The sequence below is a fragment of the Antedon bifida genome, chromosome 4 (genome assembly GCF_963402885.1).
Source record: "Antedon bifida chromosome 4, ecAntBifi1.1, whole genome shotgun sequence".
NCBI lineage: Eukaryota > Metazoa > Echinodermata > Crinoidea > Comatulida > Antedonidae > Antedon > Antedon bifida.
In genome coordinates, this window is record NC_136229.1 from 4,689,267 (window position 1) to 4,709,277 (window position 20,011).

At 34.5% G+C, this 20,011-nt stretch overlaps 3 protein-coding genes across 7 annotated transcripts in view; 2 read left to right on the forward strand and 1 right to left on the reverse strand.

Annotated features, from left to right (window-relative positions):
• The window catches only part of LOC144839927 (telomerase protein component 1-like), a 15,682-nt gene extending 11,256 nt beyond the window's left edge, over window positions 1–4,426 (reverse strand). Inside the window, exons 1-5 of one of the 2 annotated variants that reach the window (XM_078695509.1) lie at window positions 4,299–4,426; window positions 3,039–3,251; window positions 2,791–2,859; window positions 1,931–2,037; window positions 1,465–1,491 (exon numbers count right to left, since the gene is read on the reverse strand). In XM_078695509.1, the coding sequence (XP_078551635.1) occupies window positions 1,465–1,491; window positions 1,931–2,037; window positions 2,791–2,859; window positions 3,039–3,245 (410 nt within the window). In that variant the 5' untranslated portion in view covers window positions 3,246–3,251; window positions 4,299–4,426. The remainder of the gene's footprint in view (window positions 1–1,464; window positions 1,492–1,930; window positions 2,038–2,790; window positions 2,860–3,038; window positions 3,252–4,298) is intronic. The other variant, XM_078695510.1, reaches the window with a different exon arrangement.
• Window positions 4,427–4,801: 375 nt separating this feature from the next.
• On the forward strand, window positions 4,802–8,837 carry LOC144839964 (zinc finger CCCH domain-containing protein 10-like). Of its 3 annotated transcripts, none has more exons than XM_078695563.1 (3): window positions 4,802–4,872; window positions 5,602–5,683; window positions 6,218–8,837. In XM_078695563.1, the coding sequence occupies exon 3, from the start codon at window positions 6,345–6,347 to the stop codon at window positions 7,335–7,337; it is 993 nt and encodes a 330-aa protein (XP_078551689.1). In that variant the 5' UTR covers window positions 4,802–4,872; window positions 5,602–5,683; window positions 6,218–6,344; the 3' UTR covers window positions 7,338–8,837. The 3 variants fall into 3 exon arrangements, with proteins under 3 accessions (XP_078551689.1, XP_078551690.1, XP_078551691.1); XM_078695564.1 differs by having other exon boundaries at window positions 4,814–4,955; XM_078695565.1 differs by lacking the exon at window positions 5,602–5,683 and having other exon boundaries at window positions 4,853–4,872.
• Window positions 8,838–10,649: 1,812 nt separating this feature from the next.
• LOC144839914 (sorcin-like) lies at window positions 10,650–18,094 on the forward strand. 2 transcript variants are annotated; one of them, XM_078695494.1, is made up of 9 exons: window positions 10,650–10,765; window positions 11,448–11,552; window positions 13,209–13,250; window positions 13,882–13,951; window positions 14,126–14,169; window positions 14,520–14,667; window positions 15,516–15,629; window positions 16,017–16,075; window positions 16,358–18,094. In XM_078695494.1, exons 1-9 carry the CDS (start codon window positions 10,739–10,741, stop codon window positions 16,382–16,384), a joined length of 636 nt encoding a protein of 211 aa, XP_078551620.1. In that variant the 5' UTR covers window positions 10,650–10,738; the 3' UTR covers window positions 16,385–18,094. The 2 variants fall into 2 exon arrangements, with proteins under 2 accessions (XP_078551620.1, XP_078551621.1); XM_078695495.1 differs by lacking the exon at window positions 11,448–11,552 and having other exon boundaries at window positions 10,672–10,765.
• The last annotated feature ends 1,917 nt before the right edge of the window (window positions 18,095–20,011 follow it).

Below are 20,011 nucleotides of genomic sequence, written 5' to 3' on the forward strand. Positions count from 1 at the left end.
TCAAGTTTTCAAGTTTCAAGACATTAATTTAAAAAGAAAAAAAAATGCAATGCAATGCAATAATGATATAAGGTCAGAGTTTAAAGGCAGATGCCCTGAAAGATGAAGAAGAACATCTTTAAGCGAGCCTTAAAAAAGTAATATTGGTACTGAGATTTAGTAATCAAAAATTAAAACTGAGATTTTATATTTAATACAGTATATTAGCAACAATAGGTCTACTGCATGTGTTGATCGAACAAACAATTAAACATTCTGTGGATGTGATTGATAAAAGCAAAAAAGGATGAACCAATCATGGCCATGTGAGATTATTTGCCCAATGAAATATGGAGAATGTTTTGACACTGAGGTTTATTTCTATTTTTGGATGGCACAAACGATGTAAAGCTCTGTCTACACTATCAAACTTTATGTGACATAAAATGTGATGTGCCCATATATGGACACGATGTCATATCTCTACCATATTTGGGCATATCACTACCATATTTGGGCACATCACACTTTTTTGTCAAACTAGTTTGATAGTGTAGACAGATCTTTATGAGTTTTATTGATACAATTGTGTTACTGATAATTATTGTTTATATCACATGCAAAGTTGTTCTTTCGAAATTAAAAAAAAAGGTAATTTATATTATTATGAAGTGAATGTTAAATACAAAGGTTAGTTATAAAATAATGTACAGTATTATAGATTAAGATTGACTAAATTCAACAAGAATCCATAAGACTAAAGGCCAAAAATAAAATATAAATTATAATAAATAAAATTGTATTTGACAATTCTTGCTATGAAACTAATAGATGTTATTCAAAATGCAGTTATTATTAATTAAAAAATCAAAACAATATCTGAATAATAATATTATGCCATATTGTAAGTAAAGCATGTGCTTTCAATTATATATACTTAGTCATTTGGAGAAAAAAATATTAAATTGGCTTTTCAAAGCACTAAAATAATATACAGCATGCAACTACATGTTAATATTGTCTTTTAAATATGAAAATAACGTGACCAGTTATTGTAAAAATATTGATTATTATTCAAATATAATTGATATAATATTACAAATATTATTATCATATTTATTTATAAAGTTTAACTTTTTAACATGTTGGAGGCTTAAATCTCTCTCCAAGACTCTTCCTTGTTAAGGATATTCTAATTGGGAACTACAACAATCAACCAACCATTAAACTGGTTCTAATACCGGTCCTTAATTGGAGGCAGGCATGTATTTTTATATCTAAATTTTCTTAAACATCAAAATTATGTATTATCGCTTAATGAAAACAAAAAGGTAATTAGCAGATGTTTCTTCTTGTTGTACAAGACAGTAAAATGAAGGTGTTATGAAGAATTGTTTTTAAATAAAAATATTAAAAACAAATGTCTGTAATGTTTAAAAACATGCACCCTGATGACAAGCAGAAAGTTTTATATTTTACACTTACGACAGCAAACTTTGAATCATTGCAACACTGAAATATAGTTTGTTAAATTGAATAAATAATTTTTGTATAAAAGAAGTAAAAATGCAATTAAGCAGTTTAAATAAACATAAATATAGTGTAAGTTTATTATTGTTTTTTTTTAAGAGAGTGAGTACCGAGCAGTTAAGACAGTGGAACCATAATTACGTAGCCATAACATTGGCAAGGGTTCGAGGCTCACTCGCTCTGTGGTTCTGGTGGTAGAACAAGTATTCTCAGATAAGGACTATAAACCTAGTAAATCTTTCGAAACGAGTAGGGGGTTACCCCGGTGTACTAGTACATCACAGCTACTGATGTACTAGTACATCACAGCCACTGATCATAACTGGGCCCTCTGGGAGACCAGTCTTTGACTGAAGAGGTCACCCAGTATAAATAAATAATAAGTTCTCTCTTTAATTTTAAAGATTTTTAACACTCTTACCTTGTAAGGTTAAGAAAAAAAGGCATGATGTTGTCTTGGTAACAACGATCAATTTCACCAAGACAGACTCTTAAAGTTTCCTCAGTTGATGAATCGACTGGCACACCCTTAAAAAGGTGAAAATATAAGGATTGAATTTTGAGAGGAAAAAAATGGATTACAATTCTAAAAGGATTATGGCAGAAGGCAGGATGACAGAAGGCAGGATGGCAGAAGGCAGGATGGCAGAAGGCAGGATGGTAGAAGGCAGGATGGCAGGTTAGCAAAAGGCAGGATGGCAGAAGGCAGGATGGAAGAAGGCAGGTTGGCAGAAGGCAGATTGGTAGATTGGATTGGTCTAGATGGTAAAAGGAGACAAGTGGCAAAATGACATTGAATTGAAGAATCTCCTGTTCTTCAATTTGCATTCAAAACACAGTATCGGAAGTACAGTGTTAAAAGGTCAAACTGGGCGACGCCATTTCACAGCATGGAGCAGCGCCCCCTCCAAACTAGGAAGTCAATTACTCTATCCCCCTAGAGTATTAGCAGATCCCCTCTATGATTTTGACTTTCTAATTTGATGCGGGCGCCCTACTCCTCAGTCAATTACTCTATCCCCCTAGAGTATTAGCAGATCCCCTCTATGATTTTGACTTTCTAATTTGATGCGGGCGCCCTACTCCATGGCTCACAATCGCGCCACCCATTAGCTCTATTCTATCCCACAATGCCTTTCGAAATTATTACGCACTTCGGACGAACAGGAGATTTATTGTGGGAGTGTTATAAGTTCTTTGAATTGCATATTGTATTGGAATGACAGTCAATGGTTTTGTTGTATTCATTTTGTATTTTAATTCTTTTATTTGCAAGCTTACCCATCTTAAATCGCAGTCAACAAGATGTAGCCTTCTACTCTCACACCACTGACGTAGATCTGGGAAAACCTGGCAAAATAAACAAGAATTTAATTACAGTAAAATACAAAGATGGCGAGCACTACAGTTGGGTTGTGACAAGATAATTCCAGTAAAAAGGTATCAGAACATTTCCTTGTAAAGAATCAAACACAATCAACACTATTATACAATAACTATTTATAGCATTTGGACAAAAGGCTCAGTACCTCTTTAATCAGTGTTTCCCTTTCTGCGTGGAAATCTCTGAAGGTTGATGATACGAATATCCGAACGGTCTTCCATCCTGATCGTTTGACAACAAGTTTGTTGTTCGGTCGTTTGCGTACTTCGATTGTTCTCTCCACTTGATTCCATGTGTCACTTACTAGAATATTGTAGCCACCTGTTGTGGCATTGGATGCTCCACATCCCATCCTTTACTGGTGGTGGAGAACAAAAACAGAAATTAGCACAGTGAGTTAGTTTTAAAGATGTATTGTCCCCCTGAAAATTAATATTTTAAATTTTTGTTGTTGAATATGCCATTTTAATGTCACATAATAGTTATTGACTTCAACCAAAAATGTGATCCAAAAAAAATTTTATTTACCTGAAAAACCTGGAATTTAAAGCAAAAAATGGTCAAATTGGCTGCCAGCCAATGGATTTTTGGTTGAATTTAACCATTTATTATGTTATTTTATAAGTGAAAACATTATTTTTTTCCGTTTTTTTTTCTACGGAAGTGATTAACTTGATTAAAACTACAAAATAACCTATTCAAAGTCTGATTTAATTAATCTTCATTTTTCATGTTTTTGGGGGACAATACATCTTTAAGGTATCCATAATAATACACAATATAATAATTATTATAGATTAGGCCCTAGTTTAATTTGTGCTTTATAATAGGGGAGCGGGCATAGCTCTTAAAACTTAATAGTGGTCAATCAAATATAGATAAATAAAGGCCTCTACTACTGTCTTCCTCCTGTCTATAGTAAGGGCGTGTGGCGCTGTGTGTTGGACGTTCGACTACTGATCGTTAGACCGAGGTTCGAATCCAACTCTCGCTGCATTGCTTGTATCCTTAGGCAAGATACTTTACTTACGTTTGCCTCTCTCCACCCAGGTGTATAATTGGGAACCCGGTTAGATCAAGACACAACTTTGCACTGATTACTAGCTGCATAGGTGTTTGATCAGGAAATGACTGGGGTAATAATGTTCAGCGCATTGAGAGCTTGCTTACATGCGCTATATAAGAATGAACTATTATTATTATTATTATTATTATAGTCTATAGACTAGGATCTAGCCTAGCCCTATTGCTGGAGTGCGTATTCAATTCATTCCAACCCATTCAATTCGTTTTTGGCAGAGGCCAAGCATACAAGCAATATTTATTTATATCTATGATGGGTATTTCCCTTTATATTCACTGTTTAGGCTAGGCCTAGCCTAGTGTAACTCTGTATTGTACTCACGTTATTTGTTATCTTTAAATTTAGGTAGATACGGTAGTACTAAGGTAGGCTTGGTCCTACTTCATACAAGAAGGATATTCACTTCGTTTGTCATGATTGTCCTTTCTTCGTTGACGGATAAATTGACTTGCGTGCGTGCTTCTTTCTTAATTGATTGGTGGTGGTTTTGTTGTCATGATCACAAAAATAAACAAACTTGAAAGGATCTTAAAATGAATGAAAGTGAACAAATTTCTATCCTATTTAATAAAATGAATGAATGAATATACTCTAAAAATCATATTTTGGATCCCAAATTCGCAAAAGGAAGACAAATATGGCAATCAATAAACTTTTAAATGCTAGGCCCCTACAAGTTAGGCCAAGGCAAAGATACATAGAGCGCCACGACTTTGGTCCCTTTTGGCGGCCGGCGGCCGAGACTGTATACGACCTTGGTGGCAGCATAGGATTGAGAGGGCGCTATGTATTTTCTTATCACGACGCCATTTATTTCCTGGTGTGTGTATTAGAGTGTGTGATTGCGTTTTTCGAAGTTGTTTGGCAACAAATCTGAATTCATCTTCTGAAATTGGTATATTTTTAACAATTCCTGGCTGCAATGTCACGTATTAGATATTTAATAATATATTAGTTGCTGTTTTGTATAATTTTAGGGTGAGATTATACTCATTCTCAGTTGTTAGCCTGTTACTATTTTTACCGAATCCTTACCGGTTGACTATTTTATGGGCGCTTGTGGGTAGGATCAGAGAGATTATTTACCGGTATACCTTGCCATCAGGCCTGCATGCCATGGTACTAGTAGTAGGCCTATAAGGTCCTATATAGTACAGAATTTGTTTTTCTTCAAAACGAGTTTCTATAGAGATTTGTGCATCTTCAATTGTTACAATTTTATTTAGAAATTATGCATTTTTATCCCGCTAGCGACAGTTTTCCGTCCGGCATTACATATTACCTCGCAAAGAAAGCCAATCAAACCCGCCTAGGTCCTAGTAGGCCTACTGTAAGTCACGTTCTCTGTGGAGTGAGCCAGTGTCCGTTGATTCTCCCTTTTCAATGCAAAACAGCAAACCCTCAAAATAAGGCTTGATTTAAAGCCAAGACGGAGACTGCAGTTTAAATCACAATATGATAAATGAGCAAAGAAATAATAATTATTAATTGTATAATAAAAATTTTATTCTAGGCCCTTCCTATGACTATGTGGTGATGGTTTGAGTACAGTATACATTACTAATATACTAGTACAAATGGTTTTGCTGAACATTAAATGTGACCACCCTCTCTTTTTTCACAGCTGCTTTCGTTTGATTGCGGGGACAACAAGATCTTGCAAATATCGCTAATTCTGCGTGCGCTCATATGCAAAGCTACTCCAGGTAAATAATGTATTATCAGAACGTCAACTGTTGCAAATATAGACCAATTGATACAGCTGTATCAATCTCTTTACTTTCTGTAAAAAAGGCATTCAAATAGAAAGCATCAAACACAAGTTTTAAACTATATTTGCGGCAGCGTATTTAACATTTTCTTTCATTTTCAATCCCAATGTATTTTTTTATCCATTTCTTTTTACATTTCTTTCTGATCATTTCATTGTGAAAAACACAACAAATTGTACAAAGCATTCGCATCAATCATCATGGATAGAATCTTCTATAAACAACATTTATTAGATTACCTCATAGTTTAAAACAAAATATTTTTTACCTTTATATTCAAATGAAAATCAAGTTTATAATCAGCTATTTTAAATCCTCTTTTATTCCTTTTCTACTGTATGTAATTTTTTTGTATTTTGGAGAAAAAAAACACCCCTGCTATTTTTTTTTTTATTGCTTTCCCAATAAAAATGAATTTTATATCTATTCATCATATCTTCAGCTGCGTATTTGTGTTCTGTTTTGCAGTTGCGCCAGCTAAGATCGTGCGATAGCAAACACAGCATCGGCGTCACCGAGCAGAGCCAATTACCAAAGCAAGCTAGCGCCGAGCTGCCAATTATATTACGCCAGTGGAATCCTTAAAACTCTGAGAATGGCTGACAATAATGACAACAGTGATGTTTGCCGCGACTACCTGCGCAATGTGTGCGCGCGCGGCAAAAACTGCAAATATAGGCATCCTGAGAACGAAATTCCAACTGAAACTGTATCAGTGTTTTGTCACGATTACCAGAACCGAGAATGTAGACGCATGAATTGTAAGTTTATTCATTGCTCTAGAGAAGAGGAAGAATATTACCGTGAAACGGGAAAACTCCCTCCCGGTGTTGAAGATAACCGACACGGTAACACCTATGACCCTGATGAAATCCCAATCTGTCGAGATTATTTGAAAGGAGACTGTACTCGCGGAATGAAATGCAAGTACAGACACATAAGCCAAGGAGATTATGAATATGAGCAGCGAATGCGCCGCAGAATGAAAATGATGAATTCGTATGATCGCCCACCAAGCTACGACGAATACGAGTATGATCGCATGCGGCGTCGCTATTCAGGAGGTTACGATATGTATGGCTACGATAGAATAGGCGGCGGTGGTAGGGACAACAACACTCGTGAACTCGAAGACGAAAATTATGCTCTTCGCAAGCGCGTTGAAGAACTTAAAAAGAAAGTCACTGACTTAACTGCGGCAAATGAAGTTCTACTCGATCAAAACGCTTGTTTGAGAACGCAGCGAATGGGAGGGCAGGCTTCTGCTGTGAAAAGTCAAGCGCCTCATTCACTGAACAACTCAACGATTTTGTCTCATGCAACGCCCTCAACCCCTGCTATGATCATAGGTCAGACCACGGCCATCACACAGGATGCCACTGCTGTAGCACTAGCTGAGCAGAATCAACTGCTAGCACCTGCAGGCCTTACTAGTAGCTTGACCACTGGTCTGACCACAGTGTCAATGGGGTCTGCCATGGCACCTCAGGTCCAAGTGCCTCTTAGTGTCCCAACATCAATGGTATCTTACCCAATAGTGTCGCAGGGGATCCACAATGCCCTTACCCAAAGTTCTATGAGCAGATAAATTTAGACTGTACCATTAAAACTTGATTTTCCCCTTTATTAGAAAATTGATTATGATACTGTATTCTAGAAATTATCAATGGTGGGTTTAGTACTAACTAGCTACAGGAGTTACTGTACAATACTGATACAGTAGTTGATGACCGAGCTTATTTAATCTTTAATAATTATAAATTATGAAAAATGGGTTGTTTTACTTTTGCATAGATAACTGATGCGTAGTAATTTTTAAAGAAAATTTTAGTTGCTTGTACTGTACATTTATTGAAAATTCTCTAAATTTAGACCTTGTTATGTACTGTAAATTGGTGTACAGTAGCACACGTCATAATGTTGACTATTGTAACAGTAATGGATTGATTGAATTCTCTTTTCGTGTTATTGGATTAATGTATGTGTACTTATGTATACTAATTTTATTTTGGATATGGTATTACTGTATTGAAGAAGATAAATGTTGAATTGAATGTGTTTTGCCTTAAAAAGGCATTTTAATTTGTTTTTTTTTTATATTAATTGCTTTACGTTTGAAAGAAGTTTGGTTTGTATGTTCTTAATTTTATGTAATTAGTTTTTTAACGGAGGTAAAGCTGCTGTCAGTAAGGACAAGAATTTTGTATTGTAAACAAATTGCTATTCTATTAATGGTTAATATGGAAAGTTCCGAGTTTGGGTATTCTTCGTTCCTAATAGCCATTGATTTTGCACACACATTGTTGTATTTTACTCTCCTATCTTAAATGGCTTCAAATTAAAAGTTTGGGAGACATGTACAGTAAATAATATCTCATAATCAGTCCTTATATTGTGTGTTAACAAATTTGTGCGAGTTTATGCTGTAATTCACTGTGTACAGTAATGTTGGTTTTTAATTGTGAACTAAAAAAAAAAAATGAAATTCTGCAAGATATTTGTCTAAAGTTCCAATAGAATTCCCAATATTTAATGTTCTCCAATAATTACAAATACTGTAATGTTCATTAATACTTAACTTTTCTTATATTGTATTGTGAATTACTATCTAAAACGTGCTCAGCTTATAATATTGAGTAGAGTATCCAATCTCGACGCTACTGCAGTTTCGCACCTAATACTGGGCAACTTCACGGTCACTCACCATCACCTCCGCGCAGCGGGTGAATGTTTTCAATTGGTTAAGCTCGAGAGATTGTGCGAAAGTGCATTAGCACCCCAAGCTATTAATAGATTGTTTGAAGATGTATTGTTGCTGCATATTGTCTACAAACTGCATAATTGCATTAGAAATTGGTGTAAATGGTTCAAAGTCATTTAAAATAACATTAACATTTAACATAATATCTTGAATAGAACAAATGTTTGTAAAGGCCTAATCGATAAGTGACTGTAATTAATTTGTAAGCCCAAATTTGAGTGAATAACTTCTTTACACAATGTGATGATTTGAATGATATTGTTCTGGCCATGTTGTATGGTGTTGGTATGCTTTATATACATTAAAAACATTGGAATTCTGTGTTTATACGAAATTTGTGGTTTTTTTTCTTTCAATTTTTAATTGAAGAAATCGAGTCTCGCCCTAAGATATGATGTACTGTACCAGGTCTACGATGATCCACAACATTAAAGCCTTGTCTACACTATCAAACTTTATGTGACAAAATTGTGCCCATATATGGACATGATGATGTCATATCACTTCCATATTTGGGAATATAACTACCATATTTGGGCACATCACACTAGTAGGTTTTTTGTTGCATAAAGTTTGATAGTGGAGACAAGACTTAAGCCTGTGGTGTACATTGAGGTGAGCTCTGTCTACAAATTTTATGCGACAAAAAAAATGTGATGTACCCTTATATAGACGTGATGATGTCATATCACTACCATATTTGGACACACTTTTTTTTTATAGTTTGATAGTGTAGAGATAGATTTAGATCGCCGACAACGTGTTGGGACGTTTAATTTCACATAATGTACGGGGCGCCGGTAAATTGCTAATCACACCCAGGAGGAGGTAGTGGGTTCAAGCATGAGCACAAACAAAAGTGATTTATATTATGATCGCTTACTTAGATTTGTTTCCATGGATAATTAAAGGGAAAGGATTTGTATTGACGATGGTAACTTGAAAGAACAATCATATGCTTAAGCACTTCTGTCGTCAAACGCACTCTTTCAATGCTGTTGATCATGTCCTTGTGGTGTGCAGTGCAATATCATGTTGGCTAGGCTGCGGTTGTCTTAAATCTTCCTAAACTTTATAGGATATTTTACACAGCCAATCACTGGGCTGGTTAGTTCTGTCTGAAACTGGCTGCCACAAGTGCGATACGTAACGACTAGTGTTTTTCTTTTGTTGAAAGTGGACGCAGATATTTAGCGGCAAGAGACATTGTACGGTTCTGATCTCGGATTGATACAAATCTTTTTCATGCATCATCCATGGGTAAATCTTAACCTCTCCACTTGCCTTCAACATAATATAGCGATGATTATGGCCATAGTCAATGGTTCTCTCTGATTTATAGAATCAAGAATCATCAAACCATTGGTTGCCGGATATGTTTACGTCTTCACTTTATAGAAGAAAACTTTTAAAATATATTGATCGTTGGATGTTTCTGATCTCACACTGATATTACTGTAATACACTTGTACCTCATTACACAAGGCACTACTGCAGTCATATAGCTCGACTGATCTAAGATATGTGTTTATATCGTAATTCCAATTTGAAGGTAAGACAATTTTTAGCTCGCATTCAACTAGTATAGATATTGTAATTACCGTATTGATTCGTTTTATTGTTCGGCTATTCAAATACATTCGTCCTATATAATGAACACACACAGCACAATTAATATCAAGATATTAACTATACAGTAATTGAATCAAAATTTGGTAAATTGAAGTCTATGAATTCTACTATATAATATGTTATTTGAGTTGGAGGAGAAGATTGGAGTTTATTCAAAAGTGATTGACCGCTTCCATAGATAATGCTAGGCTTTATAGTTTATTGACGAACGCCTTAAGCTTGGTTCCCACTAGGTTCCACTTCGATCTCCCGTTAAAATGCAATTTCTCTCATGTATCACGATCAAATTATAAAATGTCTACTCATCCAAAATTGTAGTGCTGCGTTCTCGAATGGTTTAGATCTTGCCTCTCATTAATAGTAGGTGTGTTATGTAACAAACAATTAATGTTTTCTATTCGTGCAATGGAACAAATAATTTAATTCGAAACGTCCTTGTTATGTGAAATGTTTTGCCCAATGAATTTAAATAGGAAATGTGCAAATTTGCGCCCCGTACCTGCTGCGATTCAGGCTATTTTAAAGGTAGGAAGTGAAAGACTGGTGGACAATTTGATCGGCATTAAAATTCAAATCTACTGATTGTATACTTGATTATGGCATATCCAACTCAACCAGGAGCAGTAATTACATTTTTTGTTAAATAAATTTATAAACAAATCCATAAAATCTAGCTAAGCCATAGCTATTTAGGACAGTAACTAGGGCGTAGGCTAGGCGGCGGGACGCGAGACGTCGTCTCATTCTTCTGTACGTACTAGGTGCCTAGCCACTGTACTTGTGTAGATACGGTAGGAGGCCTCGACATGCTGCAGGCCTAGCCTAGGATGATGTGTATTTTGAACGTATAGGTTCAATAGATTAGATAATAGGGTGTGTTTTATAATCACAATTTTCACAAAAACCACTATTTATAAGACTGGTTAGCTCAATACTCAATAGGCAATCTAAACAACAACAGGATGCTGAGCTCTGTGCTGTGACTGTGTGGAGATCAAAAAAGGGTTTATCTGTGGGTGTGCTATGGCTGCGACATACAGATTAGAGGTCCTATTTACTATTTACTACACCAAACAGAACCAGATGGATAGGCCTAGCCTAGTATACTGTCGGTTGGGCAGACAAAAGATCAAGGGATTGGGACTGTTACCAGTTCCTATATTTGCAAGGCGATCCTAGTGTCCTGGTTGTTAGATTGCCTTGGTTAGGTGTAGATGACATTGACAGTACTGTACTTAAATTTAATAATGTTAATAATTTCTTTATGTTCCTTGTTCATTTTTTATTTTCCATCCTTGGTTCCAGGGTTACCCAGGTGCTGCGCCAGCTGGATATCCGGGTGCTGCACCAGCTGGATATCCAGGTGCGGCACCAGCTGGATATCCTGCTTACCCAGGAGCACCCCCTACGGTAAATTGTTTCCAACTTTTATGTATTATGGCCTACAGAATAATATATAACCAAAAATGAACTTCAGTAGACCCTCTTTAAGAAGGAATTACAATTTTCAATGTTTATCATCACTCACAGTTCTATGAACATATATAAATAAAAATAAAGTATATTTAAATTCAATGTTTTGCATATATTATTTTAATTTGCATATATTATTTTCTGTTATAATTACTGTAGTTGATTGCTATAATAAAATAATATAAATTGTGTTGCCTTCTCTATACTATCACTAATATCACATTTCTTTACTAATTTATGAATGCCTTCACTGATACTACATTAACATATAAATATCAGATTTTAATTTTATTCTTTTTGCTCAATGCATTGTTTATCAGAATAGATTAGAATCTTAACGTTTTACTTCTCTATGCCTATAGTAGGGCCCTATTTATACAAATACATTATTATTTAATATAAAACAAAATAAAGAATGGAATTTTAAATTAAAAAGGTGGGAATTTAAAATTACACAAACCAACAGCAGTGTTGGTAGCCTATTAAAAGTGCCATTTACATAGATAAACAAAATTCCCAATGTCCATACTGACAAGTCAACTCAAGAAAAGATGATGGTATGTGGGTGGGATAGCTCCCAACTTGAAGGCCTAGTTTGTGGAGAATACCATAATCTGATGGGGGTGCTCAACAGAATTTCTTATAATTGTATCCTCTTTTCGAATTATCGGTTTATCCAGGTAAACTGGCACGAAATAGACTTAACAATTAACATATTGTTATTGTAGCAAGGACATGTAGCTGGTTTCACAGCTATACATACATATTAAGCTCTGTCTACACTATCAAAATGTGTGATGTACCCAAATATAAATATGGTAGTGATATTCCCAAATATGGCAGTGATATATCATCATGTCCATATATGGACTCATTACATAAAGGTTGATAGTGTAGACAGAGCTTTTGGTTTGCTACGACCAAAGTATGTCATGTTATTCATTGTGCGCATCCAGGGATATTAGGACATGCTTCTTTGCTCCCCACCTCAACACAGGTTTGATGTCGAGACGGCTGACTTTGGTTGACCTGACCTAGGTAGAAGGGCATTGGTCATCACAAATTGAAATCTCCCTATTGTTGTACCATGAAGGTTATTTCCTTGATGCATATTCACACATTACAATTAAAGACTGTTAAGTATACATCACTAACAGAGTTATAACACAATATCTGTAAGCCTGATCACAATATCCTATAGAATTTGCTTTCTGTATGTTAACTGGTAACCTCCACACAAATAATTCAATATAATGGCTCACAGGCACCTCATTCATCAATTTTCAAAAGTACAGTATTACTACCATGTAGGGGATATTTCCTCCATGGTCGTACCATACCTTGCTGAATAAATTACTACTACTTTGGTTTATCTATTTCTAATTATAATTTTCTTTTTATTTTTTAGTTTTAGTTATTTCTTCTACTTTATTTATTTAACAAATTTACTTTTAATAATTTGAGCTTATTTATTACAGTGTGTGTGCAGTGGATTGCCTAACTTCATTGAGAACCAATTTAGTTTAGCTTATATCTAAACAACAATGTTAAGTCACATTTACACTGCTTAATAATTCCCTTGTTTCTTTTCAGGTTGACCCACTGTGGGGGTACTTTTCAGCTGTGGCCGGTGCTGTAAGTTATATTATCAGATTACCTATTTATAACATAAATATAGAGTTCAATGTTTTCAACTGTTCTATATTTTCCACATACAACACATTACATATGTACATAGAGGATGCATATTTTAAGAGGCCAAAGCCAGGAATTTTGCAGGTGTTTCTTTTTTCTCCAAAAATAATATTCAAATGCGAGTGTAAGCATATGCATCAAAGAGGGAGGTTATTAAGAAAAAAATAGTTTTAGGCCTAATGTAGTAGATGAAATGTGCCTTCTGGTCATGCGTGTCTCTATGACACTTACAAACCACCACCCACCCTATGGGCATATCATGCCGATAGTGTTAAAAAGTCGCTATCCAATCAAGTTTGATAATACCATGAAAGCCCCAGTGGTCTAATGGTTAGGATATCTGCATATCAAGCAGAAGGTTCTGGGTTCGAATCTCGGTTGGGGCGACTTTTTCTCATCCTCACAGATTTCCTCATCTTTATCGTTTCAAATTAATTAATTAAATTTCAGTATATCACCTGGCGGTTTAGAATTCATGTTCTGTGATGTTCTGATGTGTTTATATAATATTTAATAATCAATTATATTTTAATCAATTATATTTTAATCAATTATATTTAATGTTTTTTAGGATCAGCAGATAGATGCTCATGAGCTCCAACGCTGCCTTACAGCGTCTGGTATTAGCGGAACTTATCAACGTAAGTTACAGTATATACACGGTCTTTTCCAACTCACAGAGTGGATATTGCAGTAGTACAATGAATGAGAGAATCAAATTTTCAATGTGAAAGTTTCTGGAATAAATCTCTTGAAAACCGCAATATTTTCTTACAAAATGAAGCTGTAAAAGTAATGTGTTTTTTTCTCTTCAGAATTTAGCCTGGAAACTGCTAGAATCATGATTGCAATGCTTGACGTATCCTTTGAAAAAAAAAATATAATGATGTTTTCTATTCAATGTACTCATGTATAAGACCATGGGGCAGTGGAACATCTACTGTAGTGTTTTGAAAAAGAGGGGAAGGGGGAGGGAGAGCCTCAAGATTTTCAGGTAGTTCTTCACTTTGTCATTGGTGCTAACATTGCCCTACAAGGTACCCAAATATGGTAGTGATATGTCCAAATATGGTAATGATATGATATCATCTTGTCCATATATGGACACATCACATTTTTTTGTCACATACAGTTTCAATTTTGGATTCCATTGAAGAATAATTATCTAATCTGTTATGTTTATGATTTTCCTAAACCACTTGTGCACAGCGTGATAGGTCAGGTCAAATGGGATTCAATGAATTTAAAGAACTGTGGTCCAGTCTGAACCAATGGAAGACCACCTTCATGCAATATGACCGTGATCGTTCCGGTACAGTGGAGCCACATGAGTTGCATGCCGCTATTGCAAGTTTTGGTAGGTGCACAGTATATCAGTTATAGTGACTCCTATATCACCCTTTTACACAAAATGAATAATCATGCTGATGATCGAGCCCAGTGAATCATAAATGTGAATGCATCTAGTGTAGAAAATTGTACATATGGAACTAATAAACATAATTCTGTATGTAAACTGTAATGTCTTTTGGGCACAAATTGGTTGAGAAGCCTGCATTATAGTATTATATACTGGACACAATAACAATACTCTGTCTATTGTCATATTGCTCATATTGGATATTATTATTATATGGCGTTTTCAAGAAACTAGTTGTCATGTTAATTAATTGTGTGCCTTTAGAAACATTGGGACGTGTGATTCTTCAACTCAGTTTTTTTTTGCGAATTCTACGAGCGACCAATGATAGCACATTATTTTTTCATTCTAAGAAATCAAAAGCTCGCTATTTATGGTGTCCTCAAAATAATAATAATAATTGTTTATTCTTATATAGCGCATATAATTATAAGCACGCTCTCAATGCGCTGCACATTATTACCCCTGTCGTTTTTATTGGATCAAACATGTATGGAAACATACGCCCATAATAATGCAGCTAGTAATCAGCGCAAAGTTGTGTCTTGATCTAACCAGTACCCATTTATACACCTGGGTGGAGAGAGGGAAATGACAGTAAGTAAAGTGTCTTGCCTAAGGATACAAGCAATGCGGCAAGAGGTGGATTTGAACCATGATGTCATGATTAGTAATCCAATGTCCAACACTCACATCAGTTCATTTTGTGCAGGAGGTGTGTTTCGACATCATTGGGTGTATATATTTTATTTGTGTTGCTAACATTTAAGTTATTCTTCTCATAGGCTATTCACTCAGTCCACAAGCACTAAATGTCCTTGTCAAACGTTACTCAACCAACAGTCGCATCACCTTCGATGACTTTGTTTCGTGTGTAGTCCGTCTTCGTGCTCTCACAAGTAAGTTTAAACATTATTTATATTGAAGAATAATACATATAATTTCGCAACACAGTATGATTTACAAAAATATTAATTTTTATTGTAATGTAAAATATAGAAAAGTCAAATACAGTCAACAATGAAAACTTAATACTCGTAAGCTCTGTCTACACTATCAAACTTCATGTGATGTGCCCTTATATGGACATGATGATGTCATATCACTACCATATTTGGGCACATCACACTTGTTTTGTCAAACTAGTTTAATAGTGTAGACAGAGCTTTAGGCGTTCCCAATGTGTCCAGATTATTTATGTAAATTTTAAATACAAAAGAATTTGACTTGACAATATTTATCTGACAATTTTGAGATTGTAACTGCAATATTTTATATTTTTTCAGGTGCATTTCAAATGCGTGATGCACAAAGAAATGGCCATGCTCAGTTCCAATATGATGATGTAAGTGTTTAAAATTACAATTATTTTAAATATTAGTAGGTGCCTTAAGCTCTGTCTTCACATTCAAACTTTATGTGACAAAAAAATGTGATGTGCCCTTATATAACCTTGATGATGTCATATCACTACCATATTTGGGCATATCACTACCGTATTTGGACACATCACACTTTTTTTGGCAAACTAGTTTGATAGTGTAGACAGAGCTTTAATTTAAATGCTTTGTGGCATTTAACCTTTCAGTGTCGTTTGTTTATTGACAAAAATATTTGTTTCCTCCAGTTTATTCAGGTTGTAATGAGCGTTTAACTCAACTGCAGTAACATTGTGGCCTACTGTACGTGCAGCTTTGAAGGAGAGTTGATACCGTCTATTCAATTATTAATTGTGTGTGCGAGTCATATCATGTCTTTAAAACAAATTTAAATAGATTGTTCGGTTTATGAAAACTAAATATATATTTGCTTGATTAAAATGTAATATTTGATTTTTAATGTTTTTAGAATATATAGGTATCATATTTTCTGATGATAATGATAATTATGAAAGGTTAAATCATGGCATGCATAATGCCACATATTTCAATGATTGAATTATTATGTTATTGACCTCTCAACTCTCTAGAAAATCATGGCAGTCTCACAGCTTTTTAGTTTGTCTACTATCCCATCAACATTTCTCCAAATGTTTACATTTTTAAATATTATGTAATTGTTGGATATATTTAATGCAACCACCAAAGCAAGGGAGATTATTGAAAACTTGAAGTCGAGATGCATTTATTTTTAGAGAGTACTTTCATTAGGGTGTAAATTATGGTATAGCACATTTTATATTATTGCACATTTATCATTCCAAAAAAATGTATAGATTGTAGTATTTAGAAATAGTCAATTGTACAGGTATGGAAGTCACAAGTGGCCACAACAAGATGTGTCACTACAATAAAATAAATGTGAAACGTCCCTGGCTCTATTCATCTCATATTAGGTGTTTTATTAGGCGTGGTTCCCACTAGAGACACAACGTCAGGACGTAGACTAGTGAGTGAGTAAGATCACTTATGGTCAAATCACCTTCATTATATCTATAGTGGGAACCAAGCTTTAAATCTATTTTCACACAGAGCCCGGTTTCCAGTTTGATGGCAAAATAAAAAATCATGAAAAATGGGTTTGATTTGGCTTAATGAAATAACTGTTAACTCTAGCTCATTACGAATTTGTATAAAACGTTTAATGTGTGTTCGAAACAAACCACGCCAAACGTCTTATGCCGCCACACTGAATCCAAGCTCGGTGTAAACATACTTTTAATAACTATTTTATATTTACACAGTTAAGAATTACTGTATTCAATAATTGTTAGTAATTAAATGAAATTAATATTATTTATACACTTGGGTACTGTAGTCCAGTTATAATAAACTATATTAAGATAATTTGCCTTATTAAGTGTAACAACTTTTTATATTTGAGTCCAATAGAGTGTAGCCATACAGTACATTAATTCCTGTCTACACTATCAACTAATTTTATGCCCAAATATAGTAGTGGTATGCCCAAATATGATAGTGATGTGATGTCATCATGTCCATATATGAGCACATCACATTTTATTTGTCACATAAAGTTTGATAGTGTAGAGAGAGCTTTAGAAAAAAAAAAAAATTTATTTCTCAATTTTGATTTTCGAAAATACTACATTTTAGGTAGCATGATGATCACTAATTTGATCAACAATGTGTTTGTTTGCTCGTGAAATTCTTATCAAATCAAAATCTACATTTTTAATGATGAAAAATAGTAGCGTCTTTATGAAACCAGTCTCAGTGTTTGTGGAGTAGAATGTGAATGTTTGAATACAGTGGATACAGCAGAGTAACATAGACCGTTGTAGGCCTATAGAACATTATGTGTAGTTTTTAATATCGTTGGACACAGATTTCTATATTTATTAATGGTAAAATTATCATTAACATTGTATTAGTAACTAATAAAATAAGATGAGCACCATCAACATGTCTTTATGTATGTTTATATATTTCAGGGAAAAAACAAAGCAGTGTAGGCCTACACATACATTGAAATATTTACATACACTGAAAATGTTTATAGCATACTGTCAAACGTCTCAAACTCACTGGGCTTCTTTTTGAAGTTTTATGGTTTGGTGAAATTAAACTTAAATTCATTAAAAGAAAAAGAAAATATTTCTTTGTACAACAACACAAGCTTTCACATCTGTTCCGAATATAACGTAAATTTTTCTTTTCATGGTGCTCCACGCGGCTATGCGCCAATCGATATACGAGTAGCTGCACGAATACGAAACAGTCGATTTGATTTGCCGTGCCGGAACTAGTGTGAAAGACCCTTTATTTAATAATTTCTTATAATACTACGTAAATTAGTAATTCTCTTTGTTACGTGTTTAGAAGAGAGTTTATATCTCATCGTTGTACGACACGGTTTGGTATGCCGTGTGTTGGTATGCAAATGGGCTTATGCAGGTGTAGTAGTGGGAGATGAGATTTAAATATCGGTAGTTTTACCAAGACAATTTTTGCCTTGGTTTTACAAATCTGACATTTCACCCAAAATGGATCAGTTGGGTAAATAAAATACAAACTGATGAACAATAATATCTGCACGAATTTGTTCACCTAGGCTTACATTTTGCAGGCTTTGTTCTTACCTTAAAGCTCTGTCTACACTATCAAACTTTATGTGACAAAAAATGTGATGTGCCCATATATGGACATGATGATGTCATATCACTACCCTATTTGGGCACATCACACCTTTTTTGTCAAACTAGTTTGATAGTGTAGACAAACGTTTCACCTGATATATTTAATATTATATCTTTATAAATAAGTAAACGATTCAAACACGTCGTGTGTGAACGCCACCTAAACAAATATGTACAGAATATGAGTGACCGTTCAAAATAGTTCTTAGATGATAATAATACTGAACCATGGCAGTGAAGAAATTCTTTCATTACCATTATAATGCGATTGTGATAATGACGTGGTTGTTGGTTTAACACCGTAAGTAGGACTACACAGAAATGATTGACAAGGCGGCACATAAAGTGCAAGACAGAGTCTAGTGCGAAAGGTATTTAAAGTAGCAATTAGGCTACAGATTAATTAGTAAACTCTTAAATTCACAATTGATAAAACAAAATATGGAGTTGAATATTCTGATAAATTCTTGCAGTTTTCTCAATTAAAAAACAATTAAAATCAACAATTTTAAGCGATATTGCTCTGTGAAACAATAAGTTTTAAAGAAGCCCAAATATGGTAGTAATATGACGTCATCATGTCCATATATGGGCACATTTTTTTGTCACAAAGTTTGATAGTTTAGACAGAGGTGTAGTCATTAGACAGAAAGTAACCACAGCAATGGATCAGAATGAACTGTAACTACAAAATAGTTTATACTTATTTTTCATCTTCTCTCAATTATCAATGTACGATATTAAATCATACAATACTGTATATACGTTTAACTAGCCTATCTGTGACTTAGGGGGAAGCATAGACAAAAGGTTAGGTTCAGGAACAAAAGAAGTCGCTCCTTAGGGAGAAACAATTCTCTCCTTAGGGAGAAAATTAGAACAATTGATTTGGTCCCTATGGGTAGAGATAGGAGTGTATATAAAAAAGAAAACATATGCCTATATACACTTACACACAAAATCCACTTAATTCTAACATTTACGTAATGAATCTGGGATTGGGTAAAATGTAAATTGATAAGAAATAACATATATCTATGTTTGGAAACTCCGGAAATTTATGAGTAATATTTGCTTTAGGCCTATCCGTATTACGATTCAAACCCGTACAAACATACTAAGAATTATCTTTCTAGATCAAACAGAATCTGACAAACCGGTCAATGTAGTTGTATTATATAA